Source organism: Pipistrellus kuhlii, unplaced genomic scaffold (assembly GCF_014108245.1).
Source record: "Pipistrellus kuhlii isolate mPipKuh1 unplaced genomic scaffold, mPipKuh1.p scaffold_m20_p_10, whole genome shotgun sequence".
Lineage (NCBI taxonomy): Eukaryota > Metazoa > Chordata > Mammalia > Chiroptera > Vespertilionidae > Pipistrellus > Pipistrellus kuhlii.
In genome coordinates this window covers 7429712-7455476 of record NW_023425405.1, presented here as the reverse complement: position 1 = coordinate 7455476, position 25765 = coordinate 7429712, and the positions used below count along the sequence as shown (strand labels likewise).

Below are 25765 nucleotides of genomic sequence, written 5' to 3'. Positions count from 1 at the left end.
ATATTTTTTATTTAATTTTTTCAAGTTCTTTCCCCCCCTGCTAGTGACTCATTGTCGGAAGGAAGACATAAAATGAACACTCATTCTACTTGCTTTTTCTTTCTGGCCACGTCTTTTTGCTTGCTTTTGTTTTTCAATTTAGGAAACTTGAGCTGATTCTGTGGTTGGGTAAACCTAGGTTTATTGCAACATATTATTTTCCAAATTGTTCTTCTCATCTGTTATCTGCTTCTCTTTCACAAAATTCAAGTGGACTTCACCCAAATATAACCAATGACTATGATTTATAACAGATATGTGGAAAAGACAGTATATAAAATTGTGTACCAGCTGTTTTCAGCATAATGGAAACATTCCAAAACACTCATTGTGCAAAAAAAAAAATGGATGTTGGAGCTTTTCTTTTACTTTTTGGTGGTTGGCTTTGTTCACAACTTTTCAGAAAGGGTGTGTAGTTTCTGTTTTGTTTTGTTTTTTATCAGTGCCATTTGTCCTCTTGTGGTTCCAAACACTGGAAGAGAGTAATGGAGGTATTTAATCTTTTAAAAATTACCAAGGTGTTGATAAAAGTTTACATTCCAAGTGGAGACTGCACCCCATTTATTTTTTAAAAAATCTTTGTTGTCCAAAGTATTACACATGTCCCATTTTCCCCATTGATCTCTTCTATCTCACCCCGTCCCCCTGCCTGTACCCATGGCCTTTGCCACTGTGCTGTGTCCGTGGATTATGCATATATGCATACAATTTCTAATTTCATCATGTGTTTTCTTACTCATAAATCATTGGTGATAGCAGTTTGCATCAGAGTTCTTCCGCCCCTTCCTCACTCTAGCCACCACCTGTCCTGTATTAGTAGCTCTGTGAATGGAGCGTCAGAGTAACTCATTTCACTGCTGTGCACCTGCTTCCCACGCCATTGCATGGGGAAGGTGATCTCTGATGCTGCCTCTCATTGCCCACATCCAAGTTATAATAATTTGTTTCTGTTTCTCCTATCCCTTCGCTCGCATGTGCTTATATTTCCAAATGTAAAGAACATAAAAAGGAGCATGGCTTGATACTAGAGATCCAGGAGTAATCTCCAGGCCATTGTTTTTGAATTTTTGTACACATTCATGGAAACAAACAAACAAACAAACAAAAAACAACACACAAAACAAAACGCAAAGGACTCTGTTTATCTTACTTCCTGGTCCAGAATGCCCAGGAACTTGATTTCAACAGCCAGCTTCTCTCTCAGGAATATCTGTGGCAGCTTCTCACCACCAGCAGTCAGCTTGGTATCATTCCTTTCCTACTGCCTACTTTCTTCGTCTAACATTATCAGACTCTTGAAATAGATTTACAAGCTAAGTGCATTTGTTTAATGCTTGGCTTGCGAAAACTGAGAGCCTTCTTAAGGCATTTGTTTTGTCTTGTTTTATGTGATGGCCTTACCTTCTAAGATTGAGATGCACAAACTGTGTGTCACTTAGTCTTGTGTGTACAACACGGGGCTGGGCAGATCTGTACTTAAATATTCCAACGAGAATTTCTTTATCATTTTACTTTGCAATAGAAAGATTTGCTTTTCATATTCCAAGGGATGTTTGACCAGTCAAAAATCTTTTCTAAACTTTGAAATAATGTCATGAAAAAGGTCTGTATTTTCATAGTGAATTGATGATCTCTAGGTAAACCAAGATTGGCAGCCTGTGGCAGGAAAGTTTAAAAAAAAAAAGGTCAACACATTCATAGATGAAATCCAGTAACCTGCAATGAGAAGTGAGGTTTTAAATTTGCATTGAGCTCTGCAGATCACATTGTATTTATTCATTTTAATATTAGCATTTTTGTTTGACATCACATTTCTTAAAGTCTAAGGCTGGCATTTTAAATTTGGTATTCTGTACGAATCTGGAAAATGTATTTTCCTGTCTGAGATTACTGTTTCTATTTAGGCTCGTTTGCTTTGTGCTGCCAGTCAGTGTGTTTTGCAGAGTTGCCTACCTTCTTGATGACAGCCACTTTGTGATGAAGACTGGATAATCCACCGATGGTAGAATTTTGTTGCTTGAAGATAGGTGAAGAAATCATCCTGTTTGAGTGTTTTCCTCTTCTTTTTTTGATGTACTTTTAGAAGAAACTGACTTTTTCAAGCCCCCATGGCAAATTTGTGGCAGAGGGCAGGGCTAGACCTCTGCTAACTTGTAAAATTCTCTTTTCTCCTACATCTCCATCCTTGTAAAAGGATATTGTGTCTACCCAGTGGGCTGGGGTGAGTAGACCCAGTGTAGGTTTCCTGTTTGACCAGTGATCTGGAATTTTAACTCCTGGCTTACCTCTGTAGCATTCTTGAATTCTCTTAACCCAGTCGTGAGGGAGTGCTGAATTCAGGGTTCCCCTGTGAAGGTGACCCTGGCCAGATCTGAGAAGCCTGTTTTGCGCTATGCCCCAGTCTTTGAATACTTTAGCCCGATGCCACAGTTCAGGAAGAGTTTAGACATATCTAGGAGTTTATAGTCATGAGGCTATCGATTGGAAACTTAATGCTTTTACTAAATTCAGAGTCAGCAAAGCCACATGCTCTGTGAGGGAGAATGCCAAGTTGGTGCTTTAAGGATCTCTGAGCAGAAGCACTGCTGTGTAAGCCCATTTGTTCACACATTCCATTTAGTAAGACCACTCCTTCATTAATGTAGGACATGCTCTTTAACTTTAAGTGTCTTTCTTGAGAAAGTTGCTTAGTTTCATTTATTTTACTTCAAATTATCTTGTTACCTTAAGGTTAAGGAACATTTATTTGAACAAGTGTAGTTAGTTCTTTGCCTCATTAGGCAAACGACTTCTAATGTGAATTTTGTTTGTTTGTTTGTTTTTGTTTGTTTCAGAAAGTTCTCCTTAATATTAGTTAATTTTTTCCTTTCAACTTCTAAAAGTTTCCAGGTGTAAATAATTCCATTTTCCTGGATCCCTTGATAAGCCTGGAAGAGTAATAAAGCTTTGTGTGTGTTTATAATTTTTGTTGTTAATTCTCACCAGAGGATATTTTTCCTATGATTTTAAATTTTTTTTATCATTATAGATACTAGAAGGGAGGAAGGGAAGAGAGTGAGAGAGAGAGAAATTGATTGGTTGCCTCTCACACACGCCCGGACCAGGACCAGGGATCGAACCTGCAACCCAGCTTTGTGCCTTTGAGAATCAAACCCAACCTGTGACCTGTAGGTGCACAGGCCAGCCCTCTAGCCACTGAGCCACATAGGCCAGGGCGTTCTGTGTGTGTTTAAATGTCACACTCAAGTCAGTTAAATGCATTTCTTTTGCTTCTATCAGATTTACTCAATAAACATTTTATCATTACACTTCTATCTTTAAAAAAATATATTTTATTGATTTTTTACCGAGAGGAAGAGATAGGGATAGAGAGCTAGAAACATAGATGAGAGAGAAACATCGACCAACTGTCTCCTGCACATCCCCACCAGGAAGGTGTCCGCAACCAATGTACATGCCCTTGACCGGAATCGAACCTGGGACCGTTCAGTCCACAGACCTATGCTCTATCCACTGAGCCAAGCCGGTTTCGGCTACACTTCTATTTTTAAAGACTTGATCTTTTCTTTGGTTTCAGGAGTGAAATCTTTTGAGGAATCATATGGATCCTTATTAACATAGCCCCAATGGGTGCTTGTCTCACCCTGGTATATTTAAAGCTTTTCTCTCTCATAATCGTAAAAAATGGATAGAATAAGCTCTTGGAAAGCTTAAAGCCCTACATAAGTAAAATATGCAAGACTATGACCTGCTAAGGTAGTCATTGATCATCTTTTTCTCAGTTCATTTTTATTTTAGCTTATATAATTTAATTACCTTTATAGTCATCATCTTAAAAATGCCTATTGAAGGGCCTGTTTTCATTTAATACCCCATAAAACACACTAAAGACATATAAAGACATAGTCCCTACTAATTAATGCTTGGCAGTTTAAAACAAATGACCTATTTTTGTCACTGAAATTTCCTCTAGCATGGTTAAACTTGTTGTTTTTTTTGTTTTTGTTTTTGTTTTTTTTAAGATCGTTGGGTGGAGCATCCTTTTCTACACAGATCCAAGTTTGTGATGGACATTTTATCTAAACATGGTTGAGCTGGTGGGGCAAGCTTTGCTGCCTTGAATGATAGCAATTTGAAAAACAAAATTCAAGCTTCTAGGAAGTGCCTAATATTTTTAGCCAAGGGGATAATATCAGATTTGCATGCATTTACCCCATAAGCCTTTGACCATCTACCTTATGTTAGAGGCTATTGCAAGTGACCTCCCCGGAGCATGAGTGCTGCCTGGCTCTGAAGTGCTGGATATTCTACTCAGGCACATCCCCAACATTCCTAGTCAAGGTGTGAGGGAGGACCGTGCTGAGTCCTATGAGGGAAAATTCAGTAGCTTGAGAGAGAAAGTTGTGATAAGTTGTAATTTACAGTTGAAATAATTCGTCTGGATAAAATTAGGGAATCGGTGAACTCCGATGGGAAAACATTGCACCTTTATTTTCTCTAACTGAAATTTAGCATTTTACTTCACTATGAATGTAGACAACAAACCCTAGTACTACTAACAGCATCTGAAGCTTTATCACCAATTGAAGTATATATATTTTTGTATTATGTATTTTATTGCAGCTATCTTGAAATATTGTTTATGTTCATAAACTACACTGAAGCTATAGTACACTTGTTTGTTTTAAAAAATATCTTTATAACTGTATTTCAGTAAAGCTGCTTTCCTTCTGAGATGCTATGAACTTAATTATGTGCATTTAAAAGCATTATACTTTGGAGGGATCCATAGACTTCACCAGACTGCCAAAAGATTCATGCTACCAAAATGGTTAGAAATCTGACTTACAGGACTTGTGAGGGCTCCTTCACAGAGGAAATAAGAGCTTAAACACAGGAAAGAAAAACAGGCAGAAACCACTGTTTTATTTCTATCTGGGTTGGAACTCAAGCTCTAATATATATTACCTGTGTGGTTCCAGGAATTTATTTAACTCTGCTGAACTTCATTTTCTCCATCTGTAAAACAGAGATATAATGTACCTCCCTCCCAAGATCATTAATGATTAAACCAGTTTAAATCACTAAGCACAGTGCTAAGTGTGTGGTACTATTATTATTGCCTGAAGTGTTGCTTTCCTAAAAGTATCTGCCTTTTTTTGCAGAATTGAACACTCAATTCATGTCACATGTGTAGCTTTCTAATAAGTTTTTTTTTTTTTTAATAGGAAACCATGGCTTATACAAGTACTGAGCATATCTAGACTCTAAATTAAGTAACCATGTTTTGTTGTTGTTTTGTTTTATTTTAGATAAATAGCTCATCTAATTAAACATTCATTTAAGTGCTGATCAGGTACTGCCCGGTGCCCTGAAACTATAAAGATGAATAGGCAATGTCTCTGACCTCAAAAGTCTACAGTCTGTAACCAGAGGTCAACAGAATCCTGGGCCCCTGCTGTCTGCCACTCCCCAGCCAAAAAGCAGAGACAGGGATTGGGTTATAAGTGTGCGTTTAACAATATCATATTGCAGAAATGTGGGAAGGTGACCAGCAAAAGCCTTAATATCCACCTTTCCGTTATGCTTGCAATGAGAAAGCTTATCTAGGGGAGTTGGGGAAAGGGAATGGCAGAGAGTACAGGAGGGCTGCTGGTGATTTGCAGTCTTAGAATTTGCATTCCCGTGGGGCCTTGGGTCCAGATGAATATCTTTATTACTGGTCCCTGGAACAGGATGGTCAGGAAATTGCTGAAGCGGTGATCGAGTGTGTGTCATCCCTGTGTGTCTGAGACCAAATCAATCAGCCCCCACATTCTTGGTGGCCAGGCCTGTAAGTTCAGGGCTGGGTTGAAAGTCTTGATGTTCTTGCCCGGTCAACTGAAACTGTAACAAAATCTCAGCCAGAACACAAGGTTCACTGTATACAATTGATTAATCAGTATTACACATTCTGTTAGTAAAAGGGCAGGAAATGAAGAGAAATTTTTAAAAAAATCATATTTTTAGTTTACCTCATACCCCTGTCAAGTCTGTTGGGAGAAAGACAGATGTACAAAAGCTGGTTATAAAAGCCACCCTGACTCACTTTACCACCCTGGAGTAGGGGATGCTTGAGACCATGTCACTCTTTGAAAACTTTCCCCTTTGTGTTGATCAAACCCAGAGGACTTGAACATGTTGACACTTATCTCAAAATGGAAATACTATGTACATAGAAATGATATGTGGGTTTCTTATGAAGCTGTGAAAAGGAAATACGATTGTGCACGTTGACTTACCACAGTGCCCAGCACATATTGTATTTTACTTGATAATGCTTCATAACCAGAGAACTTGTATGCACTAGTGGACACAGACAATAGTGTGGTGAAGGCCTGAGGAAGGGGCAATAATGAGGAAGAAGGGACCAAAGGGGCGGGGGGGGGGGGCAAAGAGGAAGATATGTAATACTTTCAACAATTAAGGTAAATTAAAAATAATAATAAATGGTAATTTTTCAGATGAACCACAGGAAACTGCCGATACCTGACTTTTTGATATAATAAGGCAGCTTGTTATGGATAAAGCAGTAGTATTCAAAGCAGCAATAGTGGGTGGTTTTGTGTGGCAGTGACCTTGTGAACATTTGTCATTTCGGATCTAGCTGATTGACCAGGATGCGGGTCATGTTTAGGGTTGTATTAGAAGATGCCTAATGGTTCCTCAGCTGTATCCCCCTATAAGGTATCATCATATACACTTTTATAAGACCTTCAACTTTATTCACTATCAAGTTTATGTAGCTATACATTTTTAACAGCAGTAATACTGGTTTATGTGCTTTTCATTTTGTTTTCAAATGTTTGGTATACACTCCATCACATTTAGAAATTAAAACTAACAGGTACTTAATTTAGTGAGATTATTGTGGTTTCATTACCACATATATTTATTGTCTTTAAAACAGTTTACTCTAGAATGGCTCATTAGGCTTGATCGACATATGTGATGCTCCTGTTTGTTTTATTTCTACTCAGCCAACATTTGAGCGTCCACTGATTATGTGAATTTGCAGTAGTCCAGTGTTCCAGAATTAGGGGGGAATGATGCAGTATTGAATTCAAGCAAAGAGTTTAGGAACTATTATTTTGGTAATTGTAGTTTTCTATTGCAAGATTGCTCCTTTTTGAACAAATTCTGTCCATTTGAGATGCTTTGTACATGCTTTTATCTTTTAACTTAACAAAAAATAGTTGCAGAAAGGAATTTTTCTTTCCCCCGTGGCCTTCAATCTCTACATCATCATGATAAAGCAGTAAGTATGTTTTTTTTCAGTCTATTTAATATTTATTTAATCCTTTATATGCTGCTGAGAGTTTAGCTTCACTACTGAGTTTTGTTCCAAAAATTACTTCACACAGAGGAATTTAATTTCCATCCTAGTTTATCTTCTACTTTTCTTATAAAATTACATGCACATCTGATTATGTTGCTTGGACAGGTATTAAATTAGTGATGATTATAGAATGCTATAAAGGGGCCCTCAACAGGTAAGGTATTAAGTAGACTTAACCTCTGTTCCATGCATGCTTGGAAGAATGATGGAGACCAGCCTTTCCACCCCCACTCACTGCTCGGTAGTCTTTGTTTTTTAACTTGGCTTCAGTGCATGTACTGGTGCACTCAATGATGAACTTGACCCTTCTTTCCTTAGGATAGTCAGAGACAGAGGATTTGAACAAGCCAGGGAGTAGAGAGGAAGGGCTGTGTTTGGGGACTTCCTGCTTGCTCCCTTCCATGTAAGGCTCCAGAGATCAGTCTAGCTGGCTCCCTTTCTCTCTCCCTCCCTTTTCCCTCCTTCCTTTCCCCCTCATTCTTCTCACTCAATTTCTGGGCCTCTTTGCAGAACTCTCTGCCTAGTTAGACTGTCCCTCCATCTGAGGTGACCGGTTGCCTCCTCTCACTGTTGAAGAACACTGAAGGGGGACTGAGTCATGGAGGGATTTACACCTTGGTCTTTCTTTTACTTAGCACTTCAAAACTGTGTGCACTTTGGCATAAGGTGGCAGTCCCTGAAAACTTTATTATGGAAACAGAAAGTGGCAAGTGATTATTACTGTTAATGCCTCAAGGTTGGAGGAGAATGCAGGAGAGTGCACCATGGCCTTTGATTGTTGGCCAAAAGCTCTCAAACCTAGAAAGCATTCTTTTCATTGTTTCTGATCACTGTTCTATCAAACCATCTACAGGTGGTCTGAGAGGTGGTTCGTGCTTCAGCTTCTCTGTCCACCATGTTTCCCCCCTTCCTGTGAGTATGATGACGGAATGTTGGATTAAGGATGGACCTGTTTGATCAGTTTTTGCCCACCCCCCCCCCCCCCCCCGCAGTTCTTCTACCTTTATGTCCTACTCCATTCAGATTGCTATAACAAGACACCATAGACTGGTTGACTTAACAAACAACAGAAAGTTATTTCTCACAGTTCAAGATTATGATTCTGGAAGATTCAGCCTGGTGGCTGACTTTCTGGTCCACAGATGATACCTTCTCACTGTGTCTTTATGTGGGGGAAGGGACTAGGGAGCTCTGTGGATTCTCTTTTATGAGAAGGCTAATCCCGTTCTTGAGGGTTCTCTATCCTCATGACTTTAGTACCTCCCAAAGGCCCCACCCCCAGATACCATCACACTGGGGCTTAGGATTTCAAGGGATGGATTTTGGAAGGTAACACAAACATCCATATCCTAGTGCCTTAATTAACCAAACTTCCTCATGCATACCTGACTGGTTAGTGATGGAAAAAGAAAGCAACTAAAAAAATCTGGGGTTACCTGAGTGTAATGTACACATTATTCATTTCATTATTCTTGCCCTGTTTAGAAGGTTCTTGTCACCATTATTTACCTAGAGAACTCTGCCTGTGTTCACCGATTATATCCTCTCAGTTAGTGGTTACTAACTGGTGGTCCGTGGATCACTGATGGTCCCTGAGGTCCCAAAGGTTGCTGCTCTAGGTAGCTTCACTGTCCTTCCCTCTTCTCTTCTTCCTGTCTCCTCCTCTCACACTCTTCCCCCACCCCTTCCTTTTTTCTCCCTCTCTTTTTCCCTCTTTTTCATCTCCCTTCCCTCTTTTCCTTCTCCTGTTACCAATTCCTGTGATTGTTCCATGTAAAAAAATTTCCATATATATAAGAATATAATGGGGAATATTGATATAACATTCTATCTTAGTAAACTTGACATGTTTTTTTTTTCTCTTTTCTTTTAAATGTGGGATATGCTACTGTTGAGCTGAGATAATGAAGTCGTATTTCAGTATTTTCTACCCAGTAAGTTTTCCATATGGGGAAAATGATTATACTCTCTCCAGGGTACATTCTTAAATATAAGGCTCGTTAGCCAAAAGATGGAAGGGATGGAAAGATGTCAGTTGCTAAATGTTGTATAAGAGGATTATCTACAGTGGAGTGTTTTCTCTCCCTAATCTTCAAGCTACATTATTATTACTGTTAACTTTTGCATATGAAAGTTTGCTATTATCTTTTAATTTTCAGGGTAACTTTCAGGTGGGAAATCTAAGCAGAATTGTCTTTGATCCATTTATAGTCAATATTCATTGGGAGAAAAGACTTCTGCCACATTTAATGTCAATGTGCCTTAAAATTGTGAAAGTTTTCATATGATCTTACCCATTTAATATTTTTGTTCAAAATTTTAATAAGTCTTATTAATGAGAACTATTCATGGCCTGCTAATGTCTTTGTATCTCTAATTTACACATTTTTGAAGTTGCCAGATTATTCTGGCATCGCTGTTAAATATCTATTGTGTTTGCTTATTTGTTGGGACCAAACTGTGAGAAGAGGGAGAAAACTTCTTAATTGGGCTCTGACCAGCCTATTTGGAAATTTACTGCAAAATGGTAAAAAGTGATAATACCAAATATGAAAAGCCAGGATCAGTTATATCCTGAATTCAAAAGTATGAATGTACAGAATAGATAATATTGGGAAAAATTACTCTGCAAAAAAATAAAAAATAAAAATAAATAAGTCTTTGTTTTTCTATTTACTTATAAAGCTCCCCACATAGCAAATTGTGTTGGTATATTGAAAATTTTATTTTCTCTGCTAGTAAAATGAAAGGCATGTTCACATTCCAAGTAGAGACTAGCCTCCTATTTTATTTCCTTTGGACACTGAGAGACTGTCAGTAGACTTACACTATTTCAGATCAGGTTTTGTGCCTCAAGGCACAAACTTAAGGAAAAAAAATTGAATAGTGTATACGAGATTACAGCCTCTAGTAGAATCCATGGGAATACAGTCAGTCATACGTTGTTGCTGATGTTTCTGGTAGTGCTAGTGTGACTGGCCTAAAAAGCTTTGTTGGCACCTTACTAAGAGCAGGTGAGATTTTTACTTCGGAGCTTTTCACGGGGGTTGTTTTTTGATGGAGTTTAAAAATAAAATAGATGTGCACATAGCTGGCAAAATGAGCAGTGCCAACTGTACATTTCCTGCGGTCAGTTAAAATACTTATTTTTTAAAAGTTGGGGGGGAAACACAGCATCAGAAAAGCTACTTTTGGCAAGTATCCAATATGGAAAATAATTGTGCATCTGGACCTAGTTATAAAAAAAGGTAATTAGACTACAAAATATTCACATAGCCATTGGGGTTAAATCCTAGTTCATCTACTTAATTAGCTATATGGCATTTCACAGATGACTTGCTTGGCTTTGGTTTTCTCATTTATAAAATGGAGATTATTATGTCTACATTATTGCATTATTGTGAATGTGAAATAATACATAAAACATCAAGCATTCAGTAAAGACTCAAATTGAAGCTTAGATTATTAATAGCAGTAGCATTGCAAATTACTATAATTCAAAGAATTATAAAAGTGCTATACCTGAATGATCAGCTAGGACCTTGTGAGTCACTTTATTCCTATGTATGGCATTCAGAACTTTTTGCTTTAAGTGTTATTGCTGGTACGATGTTGGGGCTTTCTTTGTGCCAAAAAGTACACAATTAATCTGATAGTGTTTTCTCATGGTAAGGACCATTTGTTCTAGTTTACTCTCAATCATTATACCATACATAGAAGCCCATCTTGCATACATGTGTTTTTGTTAAGACATAAACGTAATAAAACCAGATTTTGTGGTGCTCAGTCTCTCTAGTTTCTTTTTCTTTTTTTAAAATATTTTTATTTTTTATTTTTTTTTACAGAGGAGAAGGTAGAGGGACAAAGAGTTAGAAACATCAATGAGAGAGAGAGACATCGATCAGCTGCCTCCTGCACACCTCCTACTGGGGATGTGCCCGCAACCAAGGTACATGCCCTTGACTGGAATCGAACCCGGGACCTTTCAGTCCCCAGGCCGATGTTCTATCCACTGAGCCAAACTAGTTAGGGCATCAGTCTCTCTAGTTTTTACAATTGTTTCAGCTGTGGTTATTCTTGCTTGATTTTATTAAACGATTGCTGAGAGAAAAGTATTGAGGAAATTTATCAAATAATTTACAATGAAAACTTAAATGAAAGGTGGGATGTAGAAACAGGCTAAAAGTTTAAGACAACTAGAACCAACTCATAAATTGAAGAGAGGATAGGAACAGTGAATACCTCGTCCATGTTATCTACTTGGAGGTAAAGAGCCTCTCATCCACAGGTATTTTCAGGGTAACTGTCACTTCCCTCTTGATTTATATGGATTATCAATCATGTAGTTTTCCCACCTGCATAATCGCCGTTAGCATAATCTCAATCTCAATCTAAATAGACATTAGAAGAACAGTAATTCAACTCCAGGTCTTGCCCAGAACTAGATTTTCATGTGGATTTTACAAACACTTTTATTTTCTCACATGATGATAACCTCCTTAAATCTCAAATGAAATTTCGAGTCATTGATGGCGTGATCATTCTTCTTGCAATTTGATATGGATTAGTAATGTAACAATTAGTTGGTGAAACATGGTTCTTGGATTGGACTCCTGGGGAGGCTATGAATAACAGTGGGACATATCAGGCTTTCTTATTATGCCACAAAATCACCTTCTATATATATATATACTAATAAAGGCTAAGAGACCATTTGACAGACCTGTACCTATGATGTGCACTGACCACCAGGGGGCAGATGCTCAGTGCAGGAACTGCCAAGCTGTGGTGACTTGGCAGTGGCAGTTCTCAGGTGATGCACCCCACAACCAGAGAGGAGGGAGTCCAATTCCTCCAGAGGCCACGCAATTCCACCTTTGGCTGTGGGGTATGTTGTTCCTGGGACACTGTTGGCTGCGAATCTGGTTTTCTGCACACTTGCGTTTGCATTCCACACCCTCTACGACAGCAACTTTGCAGAGTGGCCTCTCACAGTTCCAGAACCGCTCGGGGGATGTTGGAGAGCTGGTTTCAGCTGATCTCTGCAGGCCAGGCTGAGGGACCTCACTCACTCCGCAGATGCCCTTCAAGCCACAGCGCTTAGAATCGTTCCATAGTTGGGGCCTCATCCTTCCTTGAGATGGGGAGGATCACCCCTCTTTTCCAAGACCTTTCTCTGTCCCGCATCCTGCTCTCCACTAAAAGTTCTTTCGGAGAATCATTGGACCCTCAGGTTCACTGCTGGGTGAACTGGCCAGGCCCCTCTGCCACCCAGAGTTCCGCTGTGTGGTGCCTCCTGCAGACACAGGTTGGGGTGAAATTTCCACCTGGTGTTATAACCAAGCATTCACTGGATAGTGGGTCTGAGACTCCCCGCTGGACCGAATCCCCACTGATCCCCACTGTCTGAGGCCGTGTGGGCTCCCATTTCCTTCTCTGTTTCTCTGGATTGGAAATCCTGCGTGGGGTGGAGAACCCCTTCCCAGGGGGCAGGGGGTGGGCCGCCACACCTTCCCTCCAGTGGGAGATGCTGTGCCGCTGTAGGAACTGGCTCACCGCTTGCATCTTCTCCTGTCCCCTCTTGGCGCTCCCCGTTCACAGTATTTCCTAGCAGCGATTTTTTAGTTGTTTTTTTCGAGTGGGATATTCTTCAGTTTAGCTTCAAGTTTGGTCCGGTGCTGGGAGCAAGGGGGGACAGAACTTCCCTAGATTGCAGCCATCTTGCCTCTTTTTTCAGAACAGGCTGTTTTTGCTGTAAAATAGTTAAAAGCGTTGAATGCTATAGCTCACAGTAAGAAGGGCCTAATTTGGACTGGCTTAACCAGAGAAGGTTGCTGTGGATTACAGGATCTTGGGCTGGAAAGAGAAGGCCTTCTGAGTTGGTGAGAAAGTTGGTTGCATTTAGAACTTCTTGCTTTTATTGCTGGGATGCTATTAGGGAGTGTTAGGTATCAGGCAATACAAAGCTTATCTGATAGAATTTTTTTCTTGATAATGACTATTTGGCTTATGATTTGAGATATGACTATCCATTTCTATAGATAGATATACACTGAGTGGCCAGATTATTATGATCTCAATGCATATTAATCTGGCCACTCAGTGTGTGTGTGTGTGTGTGTGTGTGTGTATGTATTAGAGGCCCAGTGCATGAATTCATGCATAGATGGGGTCCCGCCAGCCTGGCCACGGGGAGAGGACATGGGCAGTTGGCCAGCCTGTTTGCTGGTCAAACTCCTGGTTAAGGGGACAATTTACATATTAGCCTTTTATTATATAGGATATTCACTCAGTGGCCAGATTGTTATGTGTTCAGAGATCATAATAATCTGGCCACTCAGTGTATATCCAGATACAGATATCTTGACATATAAAACATAATTAAAGGAAGATTTTTTTAATTCAGCAGTCTGCTTGCTTACATAATAGTTGTTACTTTATGGCTGTATATCATTCCATATTTATTCAGTTATTCCATATTTATAACGTTTTCCAGATACAGAGATGTGGATGAAATTTATTCTTGACTTTTAGACAGAAAATGTAAGACAGATGGCCTCTGATTCTGTAATATTAAATAAGCCCTTTTCCGGACAACTGTTGTCAAAGTAATTCTTAGCTGAGGGAAGAGTTGTCAAATCATTGCCTGCTCTATTATTTTTTCAAATGGGTGGCTGTGTAAAGCAGAGGTTGCCATAGCTGCTGTTATGCCTTGATATTTTAAAGAATAAGTGCTTGAAAAGCCAACCATTTGTCAGGGACCCTGAGCAAGTTTTATTGTGCTAGTATGGGGCTAAGAAAGAGGAAACGAAAAATTTACAAAAATGAGTAAGATGACACTGCTTTTCACAAGACATTCTAAATCAAGAGAAAGTATAGATGTAGAAGCGTCTCACTGTATGAACTTCGGTAGAATGAAATGACTGTCAACTTGTTACAAAAAGGATGTGTTATAGCACTAGGTTTTTGTGCCTGGGAAAATTGCAAAGGGAGATTGAGAGCTGTCTTGAAGGACAATAAGAATTTTATTTGGTGGAAAATGGAAAAAAAGAAAAGATGCTTTATAGAATTGAGAAATGCCTGCCATGCTAGCGGTGTGCTTGGTGATTGATTTTCGAATAGATGTGAAATGGATCTTCTGATACACATCGTGGCCTCAAGATGCAGGCACTACTTCCCCACCTTCCAAATGAGCAAACTGAGGCTCACCTTACACAGCCAGCATGTGGCAGAGACTGGTCTTCACGGCAGGTCTGTCACACCGATGGGTGCCAGGTCTGTACAGATTTGGCTGGTGTGATGACTCCATATGCATGTTGTTTCTTGGCTATTGCAACCCAAGAGGGTTTGCACGACCTAATAAATGAGTAAGGGTTTTCAGACCTGTGGATTGGAGAAATAGAAAGGGTCTAAATGGGAAAATCTCCTTCACTGCCTGTGCCCTGCTGCTTGTGACTGCTAAGAACTCTCAGAGTCAACCGTGCCCTGTGGAACTGGTCTTGAGAAGGCAAAGGAATACAAGTCTCCAGTGATGCATTGTGGTGTAGAAAGGTCTAGAATCTACTTCAGAGTTCTAGGACAACTTTGAGATGGCAGCCTTCACACTTGGCTTTCCTTGTTGGCTCTGATGAACGACAGGAGCAGAATAGTCTGTTAAGAGAACAGGACAGGTGCTGGAGGTTATTCAAAAGATAAACCTCGTCTAAACGGTTGGGTTAGTATTAAGATGTGTTTTGTCCTGGGATCTAGGTAACAATGCCACCAAATACCACTCTTCCTCTTGGGTTTACCTAAGGATGCTCAGCTCCTTCTCTGATCCCTCCCAATGCAGAGGCCGTGGTGTGAGATTTCCCCCATGGCTTCCCAGGCTGGGAGTGGGTCTGCTTCAGTTTTTAACTCATTGAATGAGAAGAAAAGGTTTGTTTAGTATTAAAGTTATATAGACCGTGGCTTGAATTCAGAATGCAGAAGAGACTATAATTTAAGTAGTTTTGATTTTTACTCATAAAAATTTTAAAAGATTTGGTCATATTCAAAGTGCTCATTTATTTTTATATTTAGGTATGGACATAATAAATCTATTTTCATGAGTATTAAATCAATAAAAGAATTCGGGGGTTGAACTTTTTTTGTGTAGTGTTAACTACTCTATATTCTAACAGACATAATCACCCTCATAAAGATAAAACTAAATATATTATTGCATGAGGAATAGTATAAGTTAGAATGCAGAGGATAATGATATTTTTAATTTAATTCAACCTTCATTGAAAACCTGTGGTGTGCTAGATACTGTGCTGGAAACTTAGTATTAAAAACAAATGAGAATAAGATTTAATTTTATTCCTCAAAATATTAATAGAATAGATAATATTGTCCAGAGAACTGTATCAGTTGCTGCAAAATGAACTATTCTGTACTTTAGTATATACAGGGGCAATTTTTCTTATCCTATCTAATAAAGAGGGAATATGCTAATTGACCACCATTCCATCACAAAGATGGCTGCACCCACAGCTGAGGCCGAGTTCCCATAAGGAGCCTTAAGGAGCAATCATCAGGGACCAGAGGCTCCGCCCTTCTCCGCCCCTGTGGGCTTGACAGGGGACGTCAAGGTGCACTTCCCATCCTGGTGCTGGGCTAGGGGACCTCAGGCTGCTCTCTCCCGCCCCCCACACCAGGCCTGGGACCTCAGGCCACACCCCACACCAGGTGGGGCTTGACAGGGGACCTCAGGCTGTGCTCCTCACCCAGCAGGGCTTGATGGGGCACCTCAAGGTGCAACCCCAGTGTTGGGTCGGGAGAAGAAATCATGGCTAGTGGTGGTGATGTAAAATATGTGTGTTTTGGCTGTTTTCTCTAATATGCTTAATTACCAAAGTTCTACTGTATTAAAAAAAGTTGTTCTATTGGTGAATAGAAAGAATAATGAAAGAGGAGCCTGAGTAAAGTTTGTGATTTTCATGCATCTGTCCCTGACCTATTATAGTGTGTGACTGTCAAGGTAATTCAGAAGCGTATGTATTAATTTTAAAATTTGCCATATCCCATTTTAGCATATTTAGATCTTTGCTGAATTCAAAGATGGTGTGAGAAAAAAGTATCTGGAAAATATGTTTTCTTTCTTTTTTTTTTTTTTTTTTAAATCCTCACATACAGGTTGTGGCTCATATCAGTGTGTCCAGTGATTATTGCGGTTTATGGCTATTATTTTTTAAAATATTTTTTTTATTGATTTCAGCAAGGAAGGGAGAGGGAGAGAAAGATATAAACATTAATGATGAGAGAGATACTAGTTATCATTGATCGGCTGCCTCCTGCACACCCCCTACTGAGGATTGAGCCTGCAACCCAGGCTTGTGCCCTTGACCAGAATCAAACCTGGGGACCCTTCATTTCACAGGCCAGGACTCTAGCCACTGAGACAAATCAGTGGGCTGTAGTTTATGATTAGATAAGAGTCATGTTTTTTTGGTAAACCTCAGGAGTTTAAAGCCTGTGGTTGCCGTTCCGCCTCTCCCCCAAGGTATGTGCCCTTGACTGGGAATCAAACCTGTAGCCATTTGATGCACCCTAACCACTGAACCACATGTGGCAGAGCTCACCTTGTTTCATAAAGTTGAAAACTCTTTAGATCTCCTTTGGTTAGCGAGAACAGCTACTCACTAATGTTGGTCTTTCTTAAAAGTGAAGTGGCTTAACCTGAACTTTCAAAAAGCAGGGCGTACCTGTAAAGAGGCCACATGGCCAGATGGGAGGAGCAGGGACTGTTCCTCCCAACTGGCCATGTCAACCCCAGTGGTCCATGTCAGTCCTCTGTGGCTGACCTCAAAGTTCAGCAGAAGGGAAGCCTATTTAACACGTGGCTGGTGGAAAGGAAGGGGTTCTGTGTATCAGGTAAGTGCTGCTGAAGAACAGTTTCGGGTATTCGCTGTTAGAATGCACCGCCTTTCTTTCCCACTCAAACACTCTGGCCCCAGGACAGAAGACTGAGATCTGGTGCAATAAAATGAATGCATTCTATTCATTCTTTATGAACTAGTAGGTGGTCTGGGCAGGTCTGGACTGTTTCTGAGGTCTTGACCATTTCTATTCCAAGGAAAAGAGGAAATGGTGGTTAGAGGGCGTCTTCCCAGTGGATGCATTGTCACTTATAAAAGCTTACTCCACTTTGAGAGCTCAGATGTGGTTGTCCAGCAGGGATAAGTGAGTTCTGGAGTGGATCCTCCCCCCATGGCTGCCCATTGGAGAACAGTTTCTTAGTCTTATTATTGGCACCATGGGCCAGATAGTTATTTATTGCACAGGCTGTCGTGTGCATTTTAGTATGTTTAACAGTATTCCTGACCGCTATCCACCAGATGCCATGAGTTCTCCCCCTTGTGACAACCAAAAATGTCTTCAAAAATAGCCAGTCACCCCCCGCCCCCCACACACACACCTTGTGAACCAGTGTGGTAGAGAAAAGGGATTGCTTCTTATATTTAATATGATGATGTAAAGTGTCTTCTGAGTGAGGCTTCATTTTGTAGCTGTTCATAGAAAAAGCCAGGAATTCACACTCTGTTTGAACCTGGGAACAGTCTACATGGAAAGACAATGCAGATGTGAGCAGAATAATGTCTCAATACAGCTGTATGAATGGGGCAAGTTCATTGGTTCCAATTTTATTTTTAAAAGCAAGTATTAACTGAAATATTATGGGCTGGTAAGTATAATAAATGGATTTTTACAAAATGACTAAATTCTCACCCTGGTCAGTGCAGCTCAGTGGTTGGAATGTTGGCCCATTCAGGGAAGAGTTTGTGTTCGATTCTCAGTCAAGAGCACATACCTTGGTTTCAGGGTCAATCCCCTCCCCAGTTGGGACATGTGTGGAGGCAACCAGTCCCTGTGTCTGTCTCATATCAATGTTCCCCTCCCTCTCTCCTTCCTCCCTTCCTCCCTCCCTCCCTCCCTCCCTCCCTCCCTCCCTCCCTCCCTCCCTCCCTCCCTTCCTTCCTTCCTTCCTTCCTTCCTTCCTTCCTTCCTCCCTTCCTTCCTTCTTCCCTCCCTCCCTCCCTCCCTCCCTCCCTCCCTCCCCCTCTCTATCTAGAATCAATGAGAAAATATCCTTGGGTAAGAATTAACAAAACAAAAAGACTGAAATTTCGCCACATGCCTCTGATTAAAATGTTGCTGTCCATTTGCACCCCGGGAAATGGGATCTTTTTTTTTCTTCCCCCTTTTTATCCCCAGGGTTTATATGCAGGCTTCCGTACATCGGAAATGCCCTATGTATCGAATAGTAAATAATAAATGTTGGAATGCTTGTTGCCAATGTATTGATTTCCTGAATCACTTCCATAAAATTTTAAAATAAAATCAAAACAATTGTTAGGACATCTTTAAAGTAGCAAATTTACTATAGTTTGCAACATTAAAGTAAGGTAGTGAATTGTGACAGTTGTGGTCCTTCTTCCTCTGTGGTAATCACTCGTCCAGTTACTACATCTGTTAATCTTCAAAGTACGATGTCTATCTTTACTGATATTTCAGGAGTCCCAGCCACTAGCTGCTTTTGTCTAAGCTCACCACACCAGTCCATTCTCCTCCTCCTTCAATCATGTTCCTCATAAGGCAGTCAGAGCACACTTCTTTAAGAGGGAACATCTTGGGCCACTTATGTGTCCTTTCCCCAGCTTAGAACCCGTCAGTGCTTCCCTTGCCCTTGGGACATAATCCAGAATCCTTACTCTAACACCCATGACCCTGAACACGGACTGCCCTTCGCCTTTCCTCCCTCATCACCCTTAGCTCTCTCCTTTCTCGCTTTGCCAAACTTCTGCTTCTTCAGATCCTTTCTCTTGCCATCTTCCAACCTTAGGGTCCGGAAACTGCAGTTGCTCCTGCCTGACCTCTTCTTAACGCCTCTTTGCTTGGGCAATTCTGATTTAGCTTTCCAGTCTTAGACTAAGGATCACTTTCTGAGAGAGCAGTGCCCTGGACTTCTTTAACCAGACTTCACTCCCTGTCACATCTATTCTTCCTCTCTATATTCTGTTTCTTTTCAGAGCCCTTTTCATGACTTGCATGTAAGCATTTCTCTATGCATTTGTGTAAAATCTGCCCTTATTGGATAACAAAGTCGGCATATGTCTGTTTTCTTCTTTGATATAAGATCCATCTTAGTATTTGTCCAGCACATAGTACAATTGCAGTAGCTATTTTTGTGAAGAAAGCTACATCCTCCTTGCAAGAAGACAATATATTGGGCTAACAATATAAATTTATATTACACTGTTCCCACGTTGAATCTTTAGGCCTGGGCTAGCAGTTGCTCTTGGAAGTCACTAGAAATGATTTGTTCTTGCTTCCCCTATGAATGGCATTTTAGGTAGCATACCATACATGAAACTAGTGACTGGTAAGGTATGTGAGTGCTGCTCTCCCTGATAAGAGAGTAAATAATGAGTATGAACGTGGTTAGGCAGCTTCTCAACCTATCCAAAATGAGGAAAGAAACCCAAGACTGTAAACATAATATTCTTATCTGTTTATTGCTTTAGAGTTTATTCAGATTGTTAAAAGCCATGAGTCATTGCTTAGTTGCTTTTTGGCCAATAGGATTTCAGTATGCAGTGCTCTAACATAACTCTTGGATTGGCTTAACTACCTCTGATGTCACAATTTACCCATTAGGAAGTCATAATTTTCTTGAAATCACATTGCACCAACAGCTCTTGTTTCATTGTAAGAAAGGTTATCTACCCAAAATACTGGAAGGAGCAAGATACCTTTGATCCATGCAGACCTTTTCCATGAACGTGCTTTAATTATCACCTGTGAACAATTGAAGCTAGCTTTTTTTTTTTTTTTAACTTTCTTTTATACTTGACGTTTTGTTGTTCATGCTTGTCAGGTAATAGGCAAATGGAGGAATGAACCTGCTTAGAATTACTCCTTCAGCTCATAGTTCTCTTTCATCTCGACTCCTGAGGCTCAGCATCTTCCTACTGCTCAGCCTTCCTGACGCCAGGGGAAAAGCCATTTGGACAGCCCACCTGAACATAACGTTTCAGGTGGGGAACCGCATTATATCAGAACTAGGGGAGAGTGGGGTGTTCGGGAACCATTCTCCCCTGGAAAGGGTGTCCGGCGTGGTGGTGCTTCCTGAAGGATGGAACCAGAACGCTTGTAATTCCATGACCAACTTCAGCAGGCCTCGGCAGGAAGACTCTTGGCTGGCCCTCATTGAAAGGGGAGGCTGTACTTTTACCCACAAGATCAACGTGGCAGCGGAGAAGGGAGCCAATGGGGTGATCATCTACAACTATCCAGGGACGGGCAACAAAGTATTCCCCATGTCTCACCAGGGGACGGGGCGTACAGTCGCAGTGATGATAGGCAACCTGAAAGGCATGGAGCTTCTGCACTTGATTCAGAAAGGAGTCTACGTGACGATCGTCATCGAAGTGGGGAGGATGCACATGCCCTGGCTGAGCTATTACGTCATGTCCCTGTTCACCTTCCTGGCTCCCACCGTCGCCTACCTTTTCCTGTACTGCGCCTGGAGACCGAGAGCGCCCAACTCTTCCACCAGGAGGCGAAGGCAGATAAAGGCCAACGTGAAGAAAGCAATCGCTCAGCTCCCACTGCGAGTGCTCAAAGACGGGGACAAGGAACTGGATCCCAACGAGCACAGTTGTGTTGTTTGCTTTGACACGTACAAGCCCCAAGATGCAGTACGTATTTTAACCTGCAAGCATTTTTTCCACAAGGCGTGCATTGACCCCTGGCTGTTAGCCCGGAGGACGTGCCCCATGTGCAAGTGTGACATTCTGAAAACTTAAGAAACCCAGAGAATTCTCTGAAGCTGTAACCGAGTCCTTTCAGAGATTAAAATTAGATGAGTTCTTTTAGCGCTTTTTGTAGAGAGGAAATTCAACTCCAGCTTCTCTACCCAAGTACCAAAGAGGGTGAAATTTGTGTGTTTTTAAAATAAAACTCCGTATTCACGCTCACCTATTTGAACTTGTTGTTTTTCTGATATGTTTTAGTTGTTATACATGTTTGCTGTTATTTGAATAAGGACATTAGCATACCTTAAAAGCAAATTAGCCTTTACCTTCAGATTACAATGTCGCATTGATGTTAGAGAGTTAGTCATAATATTTTAAAGGTTTTTATGTTTTTATACTTTGTTACCATATTTTCTTTAACATTTGATATCTAATAAAATCTCAATAAACTTTATTATAGGATTAGACCTTGATTTAATAATCCATTAATTAATTTTATTAATAACTAAGGAATCTGGTTTACAAAGTTACTAACTGGGAAGGTAGTATCCTGAATAATAAAAGTGTAGTATGCAAATTGTCCCCCCTGACCAGGAGTTGTCCAGAAGTTCGACCAGGGGGTGGGGCTAGCCCAGGGAAGGGAGAGAGGCACTGGCTGGCAGTGGCAGCAGGCAGCTGGGAGAAGGGAGGGAGTACGTGGCCAGCAGCTTCTAGGGACCCTACCAATGCACGAATTTTGTGCCCTGAGCCTCTAATATTCTTAATAATTATTTTAGACTAGAGGCCCGATGCAGAAAATTCACGCACAGGTAGGTTCCTTAGGCCTGGCTGGTGATCACGGCTGATTGGAGTCTTCCGGGTGCCAGCTGGGGCCTCCCTTCCCTGGCAGCCGACTGCCGGCCGGGGCCTTCCTTTTTTCTGTGCCCCCCTCCCCACCACCACCACCATGGTCAGAACATGTGATAGCAAGTGGTCGAACTGAACTCCTGGTCTCCCAGTCAAACTCCCAAGGGGACACTTTGCATCTTAGGCTTTTATATATATTTAGATGATAGCACTTTTAGTTATGTAACTAAAACTATTTTAAATTGTGATAGGTCTCATTTAGGGCAGCATTGCAAAAAAATCACCTTTGTTTACCAGAGCACTTTAAATCCTACCATAGTAGGATTCAGCTATGCTAATCAGATTTCCCTTCTAGAAATAAGCTAGTAAATGCTTTTCTTCTCAAAATACTAGTGTTTCTCTTTAATAACATGGAAAGTACAGAGCTGAAATTTTCAGTTGCCCTTCTGAATTCTATCTTTTGCTTTACTTTGCCTTTTCCTCTTTTCAAGTATATGAATAAACCCTCATGTAATCACCAGAGACTGAAAGATTTGGGTTACATTGTTTTGATGGAAATCTCTATTTATGGACAATATGCTGAACCACTGATGTGCCACTCAGATGGCACTTTGTGAGTCCACACATTTCATACTAACTAGACTGTCTTTTTAAAGAGTGGGTTGTATGGAAGCACAGTCAGATTAATGGCCTATGGTAAAGGACATTGACCATTATGAGCTCAGCATTTCATGTCAGCAGTCTCTGATTCTACTTTTTGCTGGACACATAGGGCCCTTTTCTCCTTCCTCTTTCCTGCCTCAAGTAATCATGCTGTTGCTTCACATTTCTTAAGAAGTGCTAGCATCCATTGTCCTAGTGAGACCCAACCAAAGTGTCTCTTAGCATCCTGTGCATAGAGGTCAGAGGCATTTATGTTCAAAGTCAAAATCCTTCACTGATTTTCTAGCTGATGAGTAAGAACCACTGAAATATACCCCCAAGAATGTGTGTGGCAGCACTAATGACTGCCCATGTTTATTAGTTCACAGTCATTCTTTGGCTTGTATGTCCTATGTTGTCATTGACATAAGTGTAGCTAAACTATAGGCAGAGCTGACAGTGTGTATGTGAGGTCTTCCTCTAGGGATGTTTGTTGATTTTGGTAAACATTTTATTAAAAAATCTATGGCCTTTAGTAGTCACTGCTATGGTTGATTTTAAGTGGGGACCTTGAAACTCTTCTTTTTAAAATCAGTAGTTACACTCTTGTTTAGAATGAGTTACATATACTAAACTAAAATTATTGTATTTAAACTTTCCTACATCCTCCTTTTTCTTCCCTCAAGATATTATTAACAGACGTCAAGGTCTGCAGAGAAATGACATTCATGTTTCTGTCTTTCCTGCTGTCATTCCTATATCTGATCAGTGTGAGGAAGTGAGGCTGATGTCATTTAACAGGATACCCTACTTTTAAAAATAAAATCCACATTAAACTTCTGAAGTAAGCTTTTATTAAGTCAATTTAGTACAGTGGTTAACATGAGAAATAGAAAATTTGCATTTTAACCAAATGTGAGTTAAAAATGGTATTACAACCAAAACTGGTTTGGCTCAGTGGATAGAGCATAGGCCTGCAGACTGACGGGTCCTGGGTTTGATTCCTGACAGGGGCATGTTCCTTGGTTGCAGGCACATTCCCAGTAGAGGGTGTGCAGAAGGCAGCTGATCAATGTTTCTCATCGATGTTTCTAACTATCTCCCTTCCTCTCTGTAAAAAAAAAATCAATAAAATATATATATATTTTAAATGATATTATGGAATTTGTCATTTTTACCAGGTATTTGGTGGCAGTGCTAATTTTAAATTATTTTGTCAAAACTTGCCATTTTGTTGAAAATGTTTCTTTGAAGAAAAAATATAGTTATACCAGTGTCCTGGTGCATGGATTTGTGCACATTGAAAGGAAATTAATTAGAAGAAATATTTTAATATAGCTGTTTGCATCTTGCTAATGAAAAGAAAATAGGATTCTACCGAGCCTCCTATCTACCTACTTCAGGTCTTCTGTGAGGATCAAATGAGATAAGCATGGGAAAACACTTCAACAGCATTTGGTTAAATTGTGAAATGTTTGCACCTGGCTATAAAGCAAATTAGGTTCCTGGGCTGAAGAAACTCCAAGGATGCTAGTTGCTAGGGAGAGGAAGCTGGGCATTGCTATGTGAAGTCATTACCCGGCATCCACAGCCACTGTTTCCAGGCTGGGCTTGGCTGGAGTCCTCATTTTGCACCAAGGGGTCTTGGCAGCATTGGCTGTGATTTGGTGGGGTGTCGCTCTGGGGTGGTGGTGGGGCCTGTGTCCCACTTTGGGGAAGCTGAGTGTTGGTTTGTAGGCACCAGGTCCATAGTGCCATTTATTTTTAAATGGCCAGTACACGTCATGGCAGCTTCTGTGTTGTATTTGCTCCCTGGTGGTCAGTGTGCATCATAGCTACTGGTTGGATAGACACTTAGCCATATATATATATATATAGACTAGAGGCCCACTGCATGAAGTTTATGCATGGGGAGGGTCCCTGGCAGTTAATGGCTGGCAGTCCGGGCCTTCCTTCATTCCGCACTGCCCTCTGGTAGTCAGCACATGTTCTAGAGAATGATCGAACTCCAAGTCAAACTCCTGATGGGACACTTTGCATTTTAGGCTTTTTTATATATAGATAGCTTTCTTCCATATGCATATTTCAGGTTTTAAAATGCATGTGTTGTATGAATTTTATATTTAACTAGAGGCCTGGTGCACAAAATTTGTGCAAGGGGGGGGTATCTCTTAGCCCAGCCTGCACCCTCTCCAATCTGGGACCCCTCGAGGGATGTCTGATTGACCGTTTAACAACTAAACGGGCAGTTGTACATCCCTCTCACAATCCAGGACAGCTGACTGTCAACTGCTCACCTACCTGCCTTCTAATTGCCCCAGCCACTTCTGCCTGCCAGCCTGATCACCCCCTAATCACTCCCATGCCAGCCTGTAAGCTTGTTTTCCCATAACTGCCCTCCCCTGCAGGCCTGGTCCTCCCTAGCTGCTCTCTCCTGCAGGCCTGGGTCCCCCCAACTGCCTTTCCCTGAATCCCATCATTCCCAATTTCCCTTCTCTGCTGGCCTGGTCACCTCTAACTGCCCTCCCTTGCAGGCCTGTTTTCCCACAACAGCTCTCTCTCCCTGGCCTGATCATTCATAACTGCCCTCCCTTGTAGGTCTTGCCCCTCCTAATTGTCCTCCCCCGCTGGCCATCTTGTGGTGACCATCTTGTGTCCACCTGGGGGCAGCCATCTTGTGTGTTGGAGTGATAGTCAATATGCATATTATTCTTTTGTTAGATAGGATTTTTAGTTTAATTGTGGTACCTGCTAACAGTATTTGCCACTCAGGGATGAAATATAGCTTATAACAACCTAGAAAAATCACCCATAATAACATTGAGACCTTCAAGCCAATGCATTTTACAGGATGCTCTGCGCCCTTACCTAATTGGCTGTTGCCTTTTATGTCATAATCACATCACCCAACAAACAGTAAGCAGTATCTAGAGTTACAGCAGTGAAACTAGGATTTTTTCCCCCCCACCAATGTAAAGTTTCTCTCTCTCTGCCTCTAATAAAACATCTGCAACTCATACAACATCTTTAAGAATTTCTCACGAAAACATGCTGGGAGAAGGTGGAACCAGTTTTCACC

At 40.8% G+C, this 25765-nt stretch overlaps 3 protein-coding genes across 25 annotated transcripts in view; all 3 read left to right on the top strand.

The window, feature by feature from the left end:
* Positions 1–25765, top strand: part of CADPS2 (calcium dependent secretion activator 2) — a 423223-nt gene that overhangs the window by 92379 nt on the left and 305079 nt on the right. The gene's annotated exons all lie outside the window — the stretch shown is intronic.
* Positions 1–25765, top strand: part of RNF133 (ring finger protein 133) — a 41083-nt gene that overhangs the window by 5477 nt on the left and 9841 nt on the right. The window lies entirely within an intron of this gene.
* RNF148 (ring finger protein 148) lies at positions 20200–21535 on the top strand. The gene has a single exon (XM_036425776.2). The coding sequence runs from the start codon at positions 20338–20340 to the stop codon at positions 21247–21249; it is 912 nt and encodes a 303-aa protein (XP_036281669.1). The 5' UTR covers positions 20200–20337; the 3' UTR covers positions 21250–21535.

Excerpts from the sequence above, each read along its gene's own strand:
- RNF148 (XM_036425776.2), top strand. The coding sequence starts at position 20,338 with ATGAACCTGCTTAGAATTACTCCTTCAGCTCATAGTTCTCTTTCATCT.